Source organism: Pezoporus occidentalis, unplaced genomic scaffold (genome assembly GCF_034315485.1).
Source record: "Pezoporus occidentalis ecotype Australia unplaced genomic scaffold, CSIRO_AGI_Poc_V1 ctg142, whole genome shotgun sequence".
NCBI classification, from domain to species: domain Eukaryota; kingdom Metazoa; phylum Chordata; class Aves; order Psittaciformes; family Psittacidae; genus Pezoporus; species Pezoporus occidentalis.
In genome coordinates this window covers 481017-497314 of record NW_026913230.1, presented here as the reverse complement: position 1 = coordinate 497314, position 16298 = coordinate 481017, and the positions used below count along the sequence as shown (strand labels likewise).

Sequence of the window (16298 nt, the reverse complement as noted above, 5' to 3'; positions counted from 1 at the left end):
AACCGCGGTGAGAGCCGTGTCCAGCCCCGGTGGTGCCGGGCACACGGCGTGACCATGGGCTGTGCGATAATCCCCCGACGGGAGGGCTCCTTTGATGCCCCGGGCGTGGGGCGTGTACAATGATGCCCCGCGATGCTCACAACAGGTCCCTGCTCTCACGGCTCTTCGCTGGGGCAAGCACCATGAGGTGTCCTGAAGGGTAAAGACCAGGCAGTGTGTTTGGTGCAAGGCGGGTGTGAGGCTGATGCCTCCTACAGAATCCTTTCATCCTTCTCTCAGTGCGCTCTTCGTGTCAGGTTTTGAAGCCTGAGGTTGTCCCCATCCTCCTCCCCATGCACAGAACCCGGGTGTGATTTCACATCTTTTCACCCCTTCCACCTCAAGACAAGCTCAAGGTGCGCATCTGAGTCGTGGCTGGCAGCCCTGCAACCTGCCTGAACACACGTAGAATTCCCTTCATACCTAAGAAAGGGGGAAAACGAGCTTAATGTGGCTCAGCTCTCCTGCCCCTGCTCTCCCCATGGAGGCTGCGAGGGGCTCTGCCGGCATGTAGAGACATGCTCTGGTCCAGGGGAAGGGAGCCTATAACCTAGCAAGAGCTAGCCAGGTCTGCCTCATCACCTGCATGAGGAGGGATGCAGTACATGAAGAAGACCCCATCAGGTTTCATGTCCAGCCCATGGGGACAAGCTTCATGTCCAACCCATGGGGATGAGATATAGCAGAATATCTGCCGGGTTTGGTTTTGGTGGCGCGCTCTGGGACAGCTTCCGACTTAACGGGAGTCGAGGAAGCAATTTCAATCAAATGAAACAGGCAGATAAACAAACAAAAAGCAAAGAAGAAAGGAAGTCGTAGGGAAGGAGACACAAAGAGTCGCAGACAATTATGGCTGCACATTTTCTAACGTGCTCTGAAGCATTCATTGAAGTCAAAGACTTAAACATTTCACTTCCCGCACAAGCCTTTTCTCTGAAGATCTCAGAATATCTTTGCTTATGCCAAAGCTACTGGAAAACTCAGAAAACAAAAAGGGACAAACAGGAAGCTTTTCGGCTGCAAACTGCTGTAAAGGGTATTAAAGGGATTTCTTTTTTCTTCAGCCTTGAATGATTTGCAGACTCAGCCTGAAAATGTATCTGTGGTAGGAAGGGCTTTCTGAGGCCATGCTAACCTCTATCAGAACTCTAGCACAGGAGTTTCATGCACGAATCATCGAGCAAAAAGCCAGCAATGAGTAATTCAAAGGCACGCACCAGACTCCAAGGACAATCTGCAGAATCCACAATCTCCAGCTGTAAACTTTTCCACTGAAGAGTTACTTCTGAGAAAAAAGGAATTTGATGAATTCTTGGCTTGGCTTTTGCTAATACATAGTTTTTTTTTCCAAGAATGAACAGAAGGCTGCTCAGGAAGGCATTGCTATTTATTAATACCAGCTCTGCACTTTACATGAGTATCAGGTAGCAGGGCTTTTCTCCTTGCCTATCTTCTGTTTGCAAACACAAAGGAAACCAGTTCCCTTCCTGCATGCCTCAGCTTCCAGGCTCTTCTTCAGCACATCTGTCAGAAAGAAGTTTAGCAGCTTTCCTCCGCATTGTCTCCAATTTATTAATCAACACTTTCAGCTCCCTACTGAGTTACAGCCAAATTATGGTCCCCTTGAAGTCCATGGCAGCACTTCCACTGGCTTCATTAGGACCAGAAACCAGCTCTTGAAGTCTCTGCCAATTCCTTAAATGCTTTAACTTCATTGTCGGAGATTTTTAATCTCCTTATGCCTGTTTCTGACACATCATTTTACATGTGTGCATGCACAAACTGCCTTTCAGAACTAAAAATGGCCTTAAAAGCAAGTGGAAAAGCTTTCCTTTTTTTTTTTTTTACCTGTGAATGGCTGCATTTGGGGCCCCAATTTCTTTTTGCCAGGGCTACTAGAGGAAAGACGCCATTTCAAGGGGCCCAGAGCTGTTTGAGAGCCAGGACCACAGACCCTGCTTCGTATTAAGTAGACAGCAATGGTTCAGCCTGTTGGGGAGAGTTTTGACCTCTTCCAGCTCCAATCTCTGTTTCAAGGCCACCAGTAAGGCCTCTGGTCTGGTGGTTTGTGGGAACAAGACCCAGGCATGGAAAGAGAGCCAAAATTCCTGTTGTGGGAAGCCTGGAGCAGGGACCTTTGCAGGTCAGGTCAGGCCAGTTGCCTCCCACTGACCCCTCACCAGGACCAGTTCACAGCAGGGCCAAAGCCCAGGCAGGAGAAGAGGTTGGGAGCATCATTCCCATTTGCCTTGCTTCTCCAGCTCCCTTTCTGTTTAGTCACTGGCTGAGTTATGAAATCCGCCTGCAGCGTCACTGTGTCTGTGGGTTTCCCATGGGCTGGAGAGGCTATTACCAAGGAGCAGCTGGAATGTTAATTACCCATTAAGGAACTAAATCTGGGGGATTTCTCAAAGCAAATACACATAATCTCTGGCACTGACCCCACCGTGGCCTGAGCATCCTTCCCATCCAGGACTGAGGATGCAATCCTTGCAGCCCCTGCTGGGTGCCTCCCTTCTAACGCATCCCAGCCAGAGAAGGTCTTCAGTGCTGTCTGCAGCAGCTAGGACAGCCTGGCTGGAGCTGGCACTGGAGCTCTAGGCACATTCTGCAGGCAGACACACAAGGACTGGTGGAAGGCAAAGTAAAAGGAAAGAATTTGTCCTGGATACTGGAGAAAGCCCCATCCCACACAGAGCCTGGAGGGACTGGGAGCAGCCTGCCTCCCAGCTGCTCTGGGGCTGTGGACAGCACTGGATTTTGAATGTTGGGTTGTTTCTATTTAGAAGCTCATCTGGTTATTTCAGCCTGTTACCCCATAAGTGGACGCTTGCCTGTTTCCTTGCTTCTGGCTCGCATCTGTCCCTGGGGAACATCTGAGGCTGGTGCAAGGCAGAGGATCCTTACAGCCTGCCCTGCACACGTGGCTCCTTGGGGAGAGAAGGAGCCCAGGCTGCTCACACAGCCTTCACCGTCCCCAAACTCCTTATCAGATGGGTCACCCACAGCCATATACATGGCCTGATGCAGGGTGACCTCTGCAGCACTCGCCTGCTGCTAACTCCTTCCTTCCCCCTCCCTTCAAATCAGGCCACAGGCTGTGTCACTGGAGCCTCCGGCTGGAATTACAGCGCTCCTGCCAATGTATATTTTAAAAGCCTCTCCTTCAATATTTAAACAGGAAGATCCCTGTCTGCTAATGAAGAGAGGAGCAGGTGAAGGTGGCCCATGGGGTCAAGCCAGGTGTTACAGTGGGCACAGAGAGCTTTCCTGGGGAAGAAGCGCAACACGTGGGGAGCAGGGAGCTCTTCTCCCGGGTGGCAGCTGGGAGGTTTGCAACCTGCAGACACCTGCGATGCCTGGCCAGAGAAAGGAAAAGGTACCCCAAAAGACGTCAGCCTTGTTCACACAGGGATCCCCCCTATAAACACTCAGCACCCCAGAGCTGTGGAGCTGATTGATGGTGCGAGAAGGGGGTCAGAAGTTTCCCACAGGGCAGCAGCAAATGCTGTCAGTCAGGCAGAGGTGCTGCAGATGTTTGCCGGCTTTTGGACAGTGCAGCTTTGCTACGGGGCCATTATAAGGAGCCTCCCTCGTGCATCTGCTCCCCTGCGGCTGGATCAGCTCTGATTGCAGCTCCTGGGTGCAGATCGGAACCTGTCGGCTTTCCCCACCCGTGCAGGCACCCACAGGCGTGCTCCCCGCCTGTCACTCACAACCCAGACCCACGTGGCACCGAGCCCACTGAGCGCAGGGGTGAGGCGTCTGAAGCAGGGCAGTTCCAGGACCAGGAAGTGGATGTAAAGTCTCCGCTCTGTAAGGTCTGGTTCAATCTACCTTTTTCCAAAGGTCTTTGATGTTTCCCACCTTGACTCTCCTGAATGCTTTTAAAATCATTTGGAAACAGAAAACATTCTCTTACTGGACAACCTTAATGTAAAACTTTACAAATGTATATTGTTTGCTGGAGAGGTGGAACAGATCTCCCAATGACTGCTCTGGGAGGGCAGTCCCGGCACCATTGCTCGCAGCTGGAGAGCCCACAGGGAATGACGGGTTGGAATCTCTCCCATTAGTTCCTTAACAGAAAATACTCCACTTCTGTGTCTTAAACCCACCGCATACATCCCCTTACGGGGAAAATCCCAAACACCTCCTCGCTGTCAGGGCTCCTGCCTGAGCTCAGGGCAGGGACAAGCGGCTGCCTGGAACCCTGACAGCAGAGGGGGAAGGCTTGTGTCGCAGCTGAGTCCGGTCAGTGCGGACTGCGGCAGCGTGCTGGCATTAGAGTGGTTTTCATCGTTGTTTTTAAACCGGTTCAGGCCTGCGTTTCCGAAGCACTCCCGGCAGGGCTCTGTTAGCACCACACGCACCGCCGCCATCTTTGGGAGGGACGCGGAGGACGGAGGATGTCGCCATCTTGGGAAGGGACATCGGAACGTGGCCGCCGCCATCTTGGGAAGGGACATCGGAACGTGGCCGCCGCCATCTTGAGAAGGGACCCTTCGGGAGGCGGCCGCACCGTCTTGGGGAGGACAACCGGCCCGGTTTTCCCCGGTAGCGCCGGTTACGGTGTCAAGGGACCGGCGGGGCCGGCAGCGGGGCAAAGTCCTGCCCGTGCCATTGGGAAACGCCGTTCCCCAGCGCCATCTTGCCGCTTCCCGCCATCACTTCCGGGTGAGCGGCGGTGACTTCCGTCTCCTGAGAGCACCACTTCCTTTGCAGCGGCGGCCGCCGGAGCAGAGGCGCAGGTGAGAGGGGCCCCGAGCGCATCCGCCGCCATCCGCCCGCCCGCGCCTCGCCGCGGCTTCCCCGCCCGGGGCTCGCCTCCGGGGGCCCGGGGCTCCGCGGGTGTAGCGCGGATGGCGCTGGGGGAGCGCACCCGAAGGAGCGCGGCGCTAGGCCGCGGGCGAGCCGGGGGCTGGAGGAGCTGCTGGGCCTGGTGCAGTGGAGGAGCGGGAGGCCCGCGGGCTGTGCGCGGTGGAGGCAGCGGGAGGCGGCTGCGGCCCGGCCCTGAGAGGCCGGGGCTGTCCCTGCTGCGGGCCCGGGTGAGCGCTGGAGAGCAGCGGGTTCCTAGCACCGAGGTCAGTGTTGGCTGCACCGCGCCCGCGGCTCAGCGGCTGCACAGTTGTGTGTCCCTGGGGTTCACAGCTGGAGCCTTTTGCTGGGTGAGGGCAGAGGATGTGGCTGTCCGAGTGGCTGTGTAAGCCTTGGTTTAACAGTCGGTGCTCAGTGCGGGTTGCTGTGCAGAGAGCACCATCGGGCTAAAGCCTGTGGGTGAAAGTAGGTCGTGCTTGGATGGAGTTCCTTAATGAAGCCATTAGGCTTTCCTCATGTGCGAGGCGCTGGTTGTAGCTGGTATGTGGCAGGAGAGGGCAATAGGGAACCATCTTCCTGTGCTCGGGAGCAGATACACGGGCTCCTGAGCCACCCAGCCAAGCCCTCTTGAGTGCCGCGTCTTCTATAGCTGGGTTTGGGCTTCAGAGCGAAGACATACCTGGGTTAGTGCCAAGGATGTGGTCAGGACACCAATAACAGAGAAGAATCCAAGCTAGTATTTGAAAGGTCTGCAGATCCAGAGCTTTGTGACAGTACCCGGGGCTTTAATAATTGTCTGGTTAGGTGTTTCCTATAGGCACGAACAAGCAAGGGGAAGCGCTCAGTAGTGCTGGTTATCAGGGAGAGGGTCTCGTGCTCTGGGGACAATCGGTTGCATGAAGCACAGCCTAGGTACCTCCTGTTCTGAAGGGCAGCAGGAAGGACACCACTGAACAGTTGTGGGTGGTGACCTCTCTGGCAGCATACAGCAAAGCTGGGAGCCTTGGATTTTGTAAGCCCTCTTGTACCCCAGATTGCTACCTGTGTTTTGCCAGTAGTAACATATCTTGCTTGGTAGAGGGTTGCAGTAGCAGGGAATTCAATAAAATCCTGTAGGAGGGTGCTGAGAAATCCACCACCGCTCATACTTCTCTTCTGTTGTTCAGAAATGGCACCTCGTAAGGGCAAGGAGAAGAAGGAAGAGCAGGTCATCAGCTTGGGACCTCAGGTTGCTGAAGGAGAAAACGTGTTCGGTGTCTGCCATATCTTTGCTTCCTTCAATGACACTTTTGTCCACGTGACTGACCTCTCTGGCAAGTGAGTATTGACCACCCATGGCCTTGCTGCAGACCCTGGGTCCTTCAGTTTTGAACACAGAAATGAGATTTGGGTAGAGGTTCCACCAAAGCCTTTGAGCTTTCTCCTAAACTTCCCCTTTGCCTTTTGTAGGGAAACCATCTGCCGGGTGACTGGTGGCATGAAGGTGAAGGCAGACAGAGATGAGTCTTCTCCCTACGCGGCTATGCTGGCGGCCCAGGATGTTGCCCAGAGGTGCAAGGAGCTGGGCATCACTGCCCTGCACATCAAGCTGCGTGCTACCGGTGGAAATAGGTGTGTTGGCTGGATGTGGCATGGTCTTAGAACCAGAACCACAGCCTTTCTTCGTGCTGCCTCAGTTGGTAACGTGAGTGCAGTCTGTGAGCTTGACTTCAGACTTGACCCAAAGGATGCCTGTCGCTTTGTGTGGTGACTGGCTGATGTCACCCATTCTGAACCCGTTCTGAATGGCTTCTCCAGTTGACTGGCGCAGGGGTGTGCTCTTATTTGGTAGCGGATGGGAAGGTGTTTGGAATGACATTGCAGTGCCTGTCTAGTGGTTGGTTGTGAAGGATTTGGGTCTGAGGACCTGGATGTTTTGGGATGGGGAAGCTGATTTTAACACCGTGAGCTGTGTCCAGCTTCTGGATCATTTAAGGGATTATTGGTTTTGGTTCTCCAGGACCAAGACTCCCGGACCTGGTGCCCAGTCAGCCCTGAGAGCTCTGGCCCGATCTGGAATGAAGATTGGTCGCATTGGTGAGTGATGGAGAAAGCAATACCTAGATGTGTTCGTTATGGTGCAGAGCCTTGCTACTTCAGAAAAAAAAAAACAAACCAGTTTTGAGGGATTATTTAGTAAAAAGAGCTTTACAGGCACATGTGCCACTCGGTTTGATGATTTAACGTTGGGATGTTTTCTTGGCCTCTCTCAGATGGCACTGAAGGTGTGATTTAATTTAAACAGATTCTTAAGGGTATGATTCACCAGGAGGCGGCGTGAGCAGGCTTCAGAAACAAGTTTCTGTCTGCAGGATAAACCCCAGCTGCACAGCAGGGTGCTCATGGGCCTCTGCTGGAGCAGTGCTTGTGCCAGCGCTGTTCAGTCACCTGGAAATACTGTGCTGGTCTCGGTTTAATCCTCTGAGTCAGTACTAGTGGAGTTCCAGCTGTCCAGGGAATGTCCCAATTTGCTTTGGGTGGTTGTGGGAAGCAGTGGTGTTGGCTGCTCTAAAAGTTACATCAAGCACCCTCTGTTTCTTTGGAAGTGCTGTGGCTGCTCAGTTTAAGTAGGATGGGAGAGGGGGATTTTTGCTTCTGCAGCATTAAAAGTCCTTTATGAGCTCAGAGATAGCTTTTTGCCTGTGGAGTGTTCATTCTGCCTGTGCATGGCCTCTGTACCCAGAGGGTGTAGCCGTGGGGTGTTGTGGTTTAAGCACAGATGGTAACTAAGCACCTCACCACTGCTCACTTGCTTCCACCCCTGGTGGGATGGGGAGAATGAAAAGGTAAAACCCATGGGTTGAGATGAGAACAGTTTAGTAATTGAAATTAAGTTAAAATGACCCAGCTGAAACCAGGTCACAGAGTGTGTGGTGGGGTTGGGTGTCTCTGGTGTGCCCAGTTGGTTTCCTGGGGTACCTCTGGAAGGTAACAGTGTGGTTCTTTGTTTCTTCTCCCTGCAGAGGATGTCACCCCCATCCCCTCTGATAGCACTCGCAGGAAGGGTGGTCGCCGTGGACGTCGTCTGTGAACAGTGCTGCACCTTTGCTTATTAAAACTCTCTTTTAAACCTCTTCTCCACTGTTTCTTATTGAGGCATGCTCAGAAGTTGAGTGGCTTCAGTTTAATTACATGCACAAATGGCTCATGCTCTTGGGGCTGGCCTGGTTTGGCTGGGGATGGTTAGTGCTGCTGAGGAGGTGCTCTTGATTATACATGGAAAGCTTCTAAAAGCACTGGAATTACAGCTCCCTTGGCAGCTCTGTTTATGTATTTATACTTGCAGGGGTGTTTAAGAAAATGACTCCTTACTTCTTAGGCACTGCTCTTTACTTCCATGGAATGTGCTGCCATCACCTGGAATAAGTGCCCAGATCCACCTTGGCCAGTGTTGTAGCTCTCTAGGCTTTGAGACTGTTCCTGTCACTTCTTCAGATGTGACAAAATCTTAGACCAAGATTCACAGGTATGCAGTACTTGAAAGCTGCAGATTGAGATTGGTGGGTTCTGTGTGCCTGTGGGTAAAATAGCTGTGGCTTTACAGCTCGAGGGAGAGATGACACTGTCATTTGCAGTAGTCATTTGTACCTCCTGTGCAATAGTGAGGTCAGCCCTTGCACAGAGCCCCGCTTGTTTGGTCATGAATCCCAGTCTCCTCACAGTGCAGTGTGCTGTAGTCAGGTTTGTGTCAAGGCGGCTACAGCTCGTCCAGCTTTGGCTCCTTGGTTGTGGTTGTGGGCTCTTAGCAGTGAGTGAGCTCATGTGGAGCTGGAGAAATGTTTGTGCAGGAATACTTGTGGTCAGGTTTAAGTGATGGTTATTTATCAGAATTGGTTGAAAAACAAGGATTCTTAGCAGTTGCATGGCAAATAGGAACAGTTTATACATGATGTGTGACCTGCGAAGTGAAGCCGAGAGGCAGTATTCTGATATCCTGGGCTCTTGGACAAAGTATCCCCTCAGGTCTTCCCTGTGAGGGTGCTGAGGCGCTGGCACAGGGTGCCCAGAGAAGCTGTGGCTGCCCCATCCCTGGCAGTGTCCAAGGCCAAGTTGGACACAGGGGCTTGGAGCAAGCTGCTCTAGTGGAAGGTGTCCCTGCCCATGGCAGGGGTTGGAGCTGGATGAGCTTTAAGGTCCCTTCCAACCCAAGCTATTCTATGATCCCAAGGCTTGAGGACCTCATCCCTTTCATGTGGGCTCCTTCCCACATCTTTGCATCTCCAAATGCTTTGGAAGGGATTCTTTTGCCTGCCTGATCCTCCTGATCCTCCCTCCCTCACAGGAAGGGTGCTGTGGCTGATGGTGGTGGTGCTCTGCTCTCAAAGCAGTCTCTGTTCTGGTGCAGTTACTCAGCCTGGGTTGGATCCAGGCTGTGTTGCTCCTGTCAAGCTTGGTCTTCACTTGCTGAGCCCCAGCTCTGGCACAGTGAAAGGGGATGAGTTCCACAGCAGAGGAAACCAGGCTGGCTGATCTGAAGCCATGGTGTGCCTCGGTCTTCACAGGGAGAACTACTAGGATGCTTGTGGTTTCGAGGTGAGTCATGGTTCCTTGGAGGTGTCCTTGCTGTGGAGAAGAAAGCTGGGCTTGTGAGCAAGCGAGCTCACTGCTGCTGGGGTTTCTGCAAACTCTTGCTTAATGCATGACTTCCCTTTTCTGTGGAAAAAAAAATCTCTGCCTGGACAGATGCTCCTAAGCCAGCATTTCCCTTGGCACAGCCAGTGGTTTATTTGTAGTTTCAGATGTGGCCATGGAAAACTTGAGAGGAAACTTCCCTCGCTGTCCGAAAAGTGCACTATTTCCCATTCAAATTGCTCTTTTCCTGTACTTAAAGTGTTCCTTGAGTCTGTGTGGAGAAGGGGCTGAAAACATGAAGCCAGCAGCGGCCCAGCCAACACAGAGCTGAGGATGGAACAAGGCAGGGGATCAGGATGCTGCTTGCTGCTAACACCTCTAGGCAGTAGTGTTATATATACTCTTACAGTGAAACCTGCTGCTGTCCTGATGTGTTTTACTTTGTCCCTGGTGACATTCACGTGGCTGCTTCACAGGGTACCTTAGGGAAGGCTCTACAGGAATACAACATCCAGTGCAGGCTGGTAATAGTTTAACAGACCCTGCTTGCCTCTGGGTGTCGTTTGAGGTGGTTCCTGCTCAGCTCCATCTCCTGCTGCCCACAAGGCAGAGCACAGCCACCCCAGGGTTTATCCAGGCTGTTTTCAAGGATAGGCATGGAAATAGGAAGGCGTCTGCTCAGTGGGGCAAGAAGTGGCTTTTCACCTGGCTGGTGCATTCCTACCATGTCACAGGGTCAGGTCACAGTGCTCTGCCTGGCACCCAGTGGTGGTGAGCCTTGCGGTGGCATTGGCCTTGCTTGGCTCTGGAGAGGAGGTTGTTGAAGAACCAGATGGGACCTTTGGGTTTAACCTGGGGCAGGAGGAACCCAGACCTCCCCCCTTGCTTGGTGCATCCTCCCCTGGGGAAGTTTTTGGGGCTCAGACAGGGGGCAGGAACTTTGCTCCGTACAGGAAGGTGGATTTGCTTTACTCTCCTTTACCCTTTGGAGGCAGGAGCTCTGCTGTCCAGGCCGAGCTGCTGTAAGCCCAGCCCATGCCGCGTACCCTCACCATGCCGTGGGCAGGGATTTCCCTGGGCTCGCTTCACAAGTAATGGCAAACCAGCTTTTATTTCTCAGCCAACCTGACATCTGAAACAGCTCCCTGCGTCCGTGTGAACCCCCCGGGGGAGCTGGTGAATGAGGAAGGGAAACCGGAGAGCCCAGCGCAGAGCCGGCTGCAGGACATGTCCCGGGGCTGTCTGCAGGGAAAGGCTCCCCTGGCTGAGCGTGTGGATGGGTTTCATGGCTTGTGTTGGTCCCTGCCCTTTCCCAGCTGGATGTTGTGTGTGATTTGGTGAGGAGCTGCGTCATGGGATGCTCATCCCAGCGCAGGCACAGGGCTGTTTGGGATGCAGCCTGTCCCAGCCCCATAAACCCCTCGAGACTGACCTGTGCTCTCTGGTGAGCCCTGTGGCTCAGTCATTCCCTTGGGTTTGGCCAGGGGGCTGATCCTGTGCTGCTGAGCTGTCACCTCATGGGCAGTGGGGAACATCCTCACCAACCACCAGCCCAGGCAGGATCTATGGGCTGGGAGCTGCAGGATGGAGGCTTGGCTGGTTACAAACAGCTTCACGTGAATGCCCCTGGGGTTGTTTCTGCTTCCCTGCCTGAGATAATTGCTCTGCTTGGCTCTGGTCGAGGTCCCTGGGGAATTACCAGGTCTGAGCTGAGCCCTGAGCCTGCTCATTGCTCCAGGTGGCTGCTTCTCACCCCAAAATCAGCCGGTTCCCAGCCTCCTCTCATGGTGCTTGTCAGGTTTTACATGGGCAGCACGGGATGTGCACAGAGATGAAGTCTCGGAGGTGATGGGTGGTGAGGAGTCTGTGCTGGTGCGGGTGCCAGCAGCAGGCTATGGAATGGGATAAAGCAGCCTGGAAGCTGCTCTGTGAAAACTTCTGTGCTTTCCCAGGAAAATCCATTTACTGACTCAGAAACCACTCTAGATGCCATGGCCCAGTGCAGAAAGGTTGAGGGGAAGTACTGAAGAAGTCAATAGAGATGTCTGTGTGCAGAGCATGGGCTGATTTGGTGCTGGGCTCGGGGCGCTTAGCCAGTTTATTGCCTATGTTTGTGGTTTCAGAGTCAGGCCCCGCTCCGTGAAATCACTGCGGGGTTTCGCTCCCCAGGTTCCTGTTCAGGCATTCCTTGGTTCCCCTTAGGGCTGAGGCAGGTCACAGAATGAGCCTGGAGCGTGGGCCCGGCATGGGGGTCTTATGGGGAGCTGGGCTGAGGCTGTGAGAGAAAACCCTGTTCCCCCAAAGTGCCCCTGTGACCAGCATGGGCTGAGAGCGAGGGGAGAGCCAAAAGATGATGGAGGGGTTGATGTGAGTTTGTTCCACTCCCCTTTAACACCTCAGGATGGTTTCTGAATGCAGCAGCACTTCACAAGCAGCAGATAAGTGGTTTGTCTTCACCCTCGGGCAGGGGGCCTGTGCACCCCTGGGAGCCCCAGTGCTTTCCTGCTGGGTTGCATGGGGATGGGACCGAACACCAAAGTCCTTTCCCCGTGTGGAGGCTGTGATTTCCCTCCTGGGAAGCTGGAGCATCATCCACCAGTGCCTGCTTCTCCTCCAGGGCATCTGCTGGGGTACCCTGTTCACTCCTTGGAAATGCTTTTCATACAATCCCAGACTGGTTTGTGTTGGAAGGAACCTTAAAGCTTATCCAGTTCCTACCCCTGCCATGGGCAGGGACACCTTTCACTAGAGCAGGATGCTTTTAGGTTACTCCTTAACCCCACTCTCCCAGCACACTGCCGGCCTGGCCGTGCCATCCCGACGGATGGATCCAGGACTGATCGGGAGAAGGGATGGAGCTGCTGAAGAAACCCACCCACATCCTCACCCTGTCCTCAGCCACTTTCCAGCCCTGGGGCCGTGTGGAGGTTTGCAGGTAAACAGCGACGTCCGGGTCATTGCTTTTGGTTTCGCACTCGGTTTCACTTCTGCTGAGCCCTGGCCATGGTTGTGCTGGGTCCTGGTGCTGGGCATGGGGTGCCCGGAAAGGCCAAGCCCTATGGCTCAGCGCTGGCACTGGGGATGTGTCAGCCCCAGGGTGTCCCAGGTCCTGTATAAAATCACCTACAATCAGCGTTATGGGGTGGAATGGCTGCTCTTGCACATATAGCACTAATGGGGCTGTGGGGTGGGCTATGAGCCCACACTGCCCCACTCCCACTGATGCTTTGGGGTCACCCACCTTGAGGGGCTGTTTCTCCTCCCTTGGGTTTGGGGGTTCAACCCCTGAAGCCATTGCAGATAGGGCAAGGGGGTTGCTGCAGGAGGGGTTTGGAAACACTCGGTGGTCCTTTAATCATCACCCCTGCAGCCTGAGAGGTGCTGACCAACCCCCCCCCCGCCCCAAGAGGGTACAAAGTGACCCCATGGAGGGTCCTGCTCAGCCTCTGGTATTGCAATCAGCATTCCACTTCCTTCCTCACGCACTGCCTTCCACCTCCCCATCCCACCTCCTGTACCCCGTATCCCACCTCCTGCCCACACCCAGCGGTCCCAGAGCCCCCCAGGCCCATGGCACTGGTTGTCACCATGCGGGACATCATGACCCACCAGCGGCAATGGGGTGGGAAGCGACGCCCCACGGAATGACTGTGGTGCTCCCAGCTGCATCCAGCATCATTTGTGGACCGGGGACCTGCCGAGCTGAGGTCTGCCTGGCAACAAGTGATGCACGTCCCGGCAGCCAATGGGGATTTCTTCTGCCCCCCGGGGTGCCGGGGCAGGGTGAGGGCCGGGGTATTTCCCGCGGCAGCGCTCGGGGTGCTCACTGCCCATCGGGGTGCGCGGAGCAGCCATGGCCGACGAGCAGCGGGACCTCATCTCCAACCGCGGCAGCAGCATGCTCAATGTCGGGGGCACCCAAAGGTGCTGTGCTGGGGGCACGGGGAGATGGGGGTCATGGGGAGGGCAGAGCAATGGGGATGTGGGGCAGAGGGGGTGTTGCGTGGCTGTGGGGTGGACCATGCAGTGGACCCGACGGTTGGGCCAGGAGGGCACAGAGTGACTGTGGGGCAGAAAGTTGGGGTCATGCTGTGGCTATGGGGCACTGTGGAAGCAAGGGGGCCGTGGCGTGGCTATGGGGTGGAAGGAGCTGGAGCATGGCTGTGGGGAGGGCAGGGGCATGGGGTGCCTATGGGGTCGAGGGGGTCACTGTATCTCTGGGGCGATGGGTACATGACATTGCTATGGGGTGGCAGGAGAACAGCACGGCTATGGGGCAGGCAGGGACACAGTGCAGACCCGGACCCCAACCAACTCTGTGGGGCCACCCCCATGTCCCAGCCAGCCCCATCTCCCACACCCTGGGGCACTCCAAAACTTCTAACCAATCAGAAGCCCGGAAGCTCTGACATCATCAGTAGCCAGGCAGACATCGGTGCGGCGAGTCCCGCTCCGGCCATTGCCTGCGGCAGCCGGGCAGCACCCATGGGTACCCGCACCTCACCGGGTACCGGCGGCTCCCTGCGGCCCTGCTGCACCCCATCAGCGCCCCGTTCACCCCGGGGCAGGTCTGGCAGCATGGCAAGCTGCTGCATAGCGTTGGCTTTGCCTTCCCTTGGCGTGGGGCACGATGGCAGCAGTGACACCTTCGCTGTTTGCGCCGAGCATTAACACTGAGGTGCGCTCTGTACTCCACCCCCTGGGATCAGAAAGGCTTCAGGGGGCTCCATCGTTGCACAAGGCGATGCCCAGAGCGATGCCGTGCCCCCACATCCCCCATGGCACTCCGGTGCCTCCTCCCTCTCACCCCGCGGTGGTTTTCGGTTCCCCAGTGTGGAGGAGGGACCTTCACGCTGAGATTTCACTTCTGCACATCGCGACGGGGGCAGTTTGTGCTTGTCTGGTGGCAAAGCCCCTGGGAGGCGATGGTGATGGTGATGATGAGGTGTGAGGATATCTGCTGCTGGCGGCTGGTGCTCCCCCTGTCATGGCAGGGGTTGGAGCTGGATCATCTTTAAGGTCCCATCTACGACTCCCTGTGCTGCAGGTCTGTGCTGGGCAGGAGTGCCGCCCTCTCCACGCTCTCCATCCTGGTGGCCCTGCTGATCGCCGGCCAGGCTGTCACCATCTACTTCGTGTACCAGCAGAGCGGGCAGATCAGCAAACTGACCAAGACCTCGCAGACCCTGCAGCTGGAGGCGCTGCAGAGGAAGCTGCCGGCCAGTCCGTAACCCCACGGCACCGCTGTGCTCATGATGGAGGGTGGCTGGGAGAGGGGACCACCAGTCCCGGCGCCCCTCACACTGCTCCTCCCTCGGCAGGTGCCAAGCCGGTGAACCAGATGAAGATAGCCATGATGAACAGCCCCATGGTCATGAGGGTCCTGCCCCTGGCCTCCTCTGTGGCCAACACGGTAAGAGATGCTGAGCACTGCGTGGCTGCTGCCCTCTGCCCTCAGGGCTCAATGCCAGCCCTTATGCTCACCCTTCCCCTTTGTCTTTTCCCTTGAGGCCATGGCCCCGGCCAGCAACAGAACCGAGGACCAAGTCAAGCACCTGCTGCTGGTAAGGTCCCCTGTGCCCCTGCTGACCCCATAGCTTTCACTTCCGCTGCATGAGGCGATGGGACCCTCTGCTTCCAGCTCACTGTGTCTGGGGATCTGTTGGGATGCTCAGAGCTGGTGGGAGCTCCTGGCCTCCTGCAGTGCCAATGTGGCTGATAGAAGCAGAGCTGCAGGCATCACACCTTGTTTCTCTTTGCCCTGTCTCACTGCGGTGGTCCCTCTGCAGCAAGCAGACCCCAGGAAGATGTTCCCGGAGCTGAAGGACAACCTGATGGACAACCTGAAGCGCCTGAAGAGCACCATGACTTTTGAGGACTGGCAGGTCAGTGCTTGCTGCTGCTCTACTCATCCCCTTTGAGGAGTGCCCTGCTTTGTGCAGGGACTGTGGTGTCCCCACCAGTCCCACTTGAACCAGGCCAGGGTTACTCTCACTCCAAGGATGGTGGTGATGCTCATGGTCTTCCTTGGTCCAAGCTGCAGCTCTCACCCTGTGCTGCTCCCCTTATTGCAGTCCTTCGAGTCCTGGATGCACAAGTGGCTGCTGTTTGAAATGGCCAAGAACCCCAAGCCAGAGGAGGAGCATAAGGAGATCCCAGCAAAGAAAGGTACCAGGGATGGGGGCTGCTGAGCTGGGAAGGGTTGGGAGAGGCCCTTTGGGAACAACCACCCCCTGTAGGTGCCACCATGGTGCTTCCCAAAGGCAACCAAACCCTCATCCCTTGGCCAGTCAGTCATGGACCTCTTCATTCCATGGGGTGCCTCTGGTTGGCGATGCTTGGGATACCACAGGGCTGCTGCTTGTAGGGCTTTTGGGATGAGTGTATGTCAGAGAAGCTGCAGCACCTCCCCACACCCTCAGTCCTGGGCTGGCCCTAGAGCTTTAGGTCACCGTGGTGGGGCTTCTTCACCTTCCAAATTGGATGTAACTGCTCTGGATGAGAAGCTCCTGCAGACCCCAGGCAGCAGAAGGGCTGGGGGCTTCCAGCATCTCCCCTTTGTTCTTGTTGCCCTTAGTGCTAACTAAGTGCCAGGCGGAGGCCAGTTCTGGGGGTGTGCATCCGGGCCGGTTCCAGCCGCAGTGCGATGAGAACGGTGACTTCAAGCCCAAGCAGTGCAATGCCTCCACCGGCTACTGCTGGTGCTCCTACAAAAACGGCACCAGGATTGAGGGCACTGCTACCCGGGAAGAGCTGGACTGCGAGGGTAGGTGGGCAGGGAAGGGAAGGAGAGCAAGGAGCAGCCTGCGTGGATGCTGCTCCTTGTTTTA

At 55.5% G+C, this 16298-nt stretch overlaps 2 protein-coding genes and 1 long non-coding RNA gene across 8 annotated transcripts in view; 2 read left to right on the top strand and 1 right to left on the bottom strand.

The window, feature by feature from the left end:
* Positions 1–886: 886 nt before the first annotated feature.
* On the bottom strand, positions 887–4286 carry LOC134159195 (uncharacterized). Its single transcript, XR_009963072.1, has 2 exons — positions 2789–4286; positions 887–2758 (listed from the first exon to the last, which is right to left on the bottom strand). It is a non-coding gene; the product is annotated as an uncharacterized LOC134159195 (long non-coding RNA).
* A 349-nt stretch (positions 4287–4635) lies between these two features.
* On the top strand, positions 4636–7970 carry RPS14 (ribosomal protein S14). Its single transcript, XM_062609893.1, has 5 exons — positions 4636–4790; positions 6024–6174; positions 6307–6468; positions 6857–6933; positions 7860–7970. Exons 2-5 carry the CDS (start codon positions 6026–6028, stop codon positions 7925–7927), a joined length of 456 nt encoding a protein of 151 aa, XP_062465877.1. The 5' UTR covers positions 4636–4790; positions 6024–6025; the 3' UTR covers positions 7928–7970.
* Positions 7971–13237: 5267 nt separating this feature from the next.
* The window catches only part of CD74 (CD74 molecule), a 74226-nt gene continuing 71165 nt past the window's right edge, over positions 13238–16298 (top strand). For 3 of the 6 annotated variants that reach the window (XM_062609925.1, XM_062609928.1, XM_062609926.1), the window contains exons 1-6: positions 13238–13392; positions 14516–14691; positions 14790–14881; positions 14979–15032; positions 15258–15353; positions 15543–15636. In XM_062609925.1, coding sequence (XP_062465909.1) covers positions 13322–13392; positions 14516–14691; positions 14790–14881; positions 14979–15032; positions 15258–15353; positions 15543–15636 — 583 coding nt within the window. In that variant the 5' untranslated portion in view covers positions 13238–13321. Of the gene's footprint in view, positions 13393–14515; positions 14692–14789; positions 14882–14978; positions 15033–15257; positions 15354–15542; positions 15637–16045; positions 16235–16298 lie in introns of all 6 variants that reach the window. The other 3 variants (XM_062609924.1, XM_062609923.1, XM_062609927.1) reach the window with 2 other exon arrangements.

Excerpts from the sequence above, each read along its gene's own strand:
- RPS14 (XM_062609893.1), top strand. The coding sequence starts at position 6,026 with ATGGCACCTCGTAAGGGCAAGGAGAAGAAGGAAGAGCAGGTCATCAGC. Across the intron at positions 6,469-6,856 it reads CGTGCTACCGGTGGAAATAG|GACCAAGACTCCCGGACCTG; the intron begins GTGTGTTGGCTG and ends TTGGTTCTCCAG. Across the intron at positions 6,934-7,859 it reads AATGAAGATTGGTCGCATTG|AGGATGTCACCCCCATCCCC; the intron begins GTGAGTGATGGA and ends TTCTCCCTGCAG.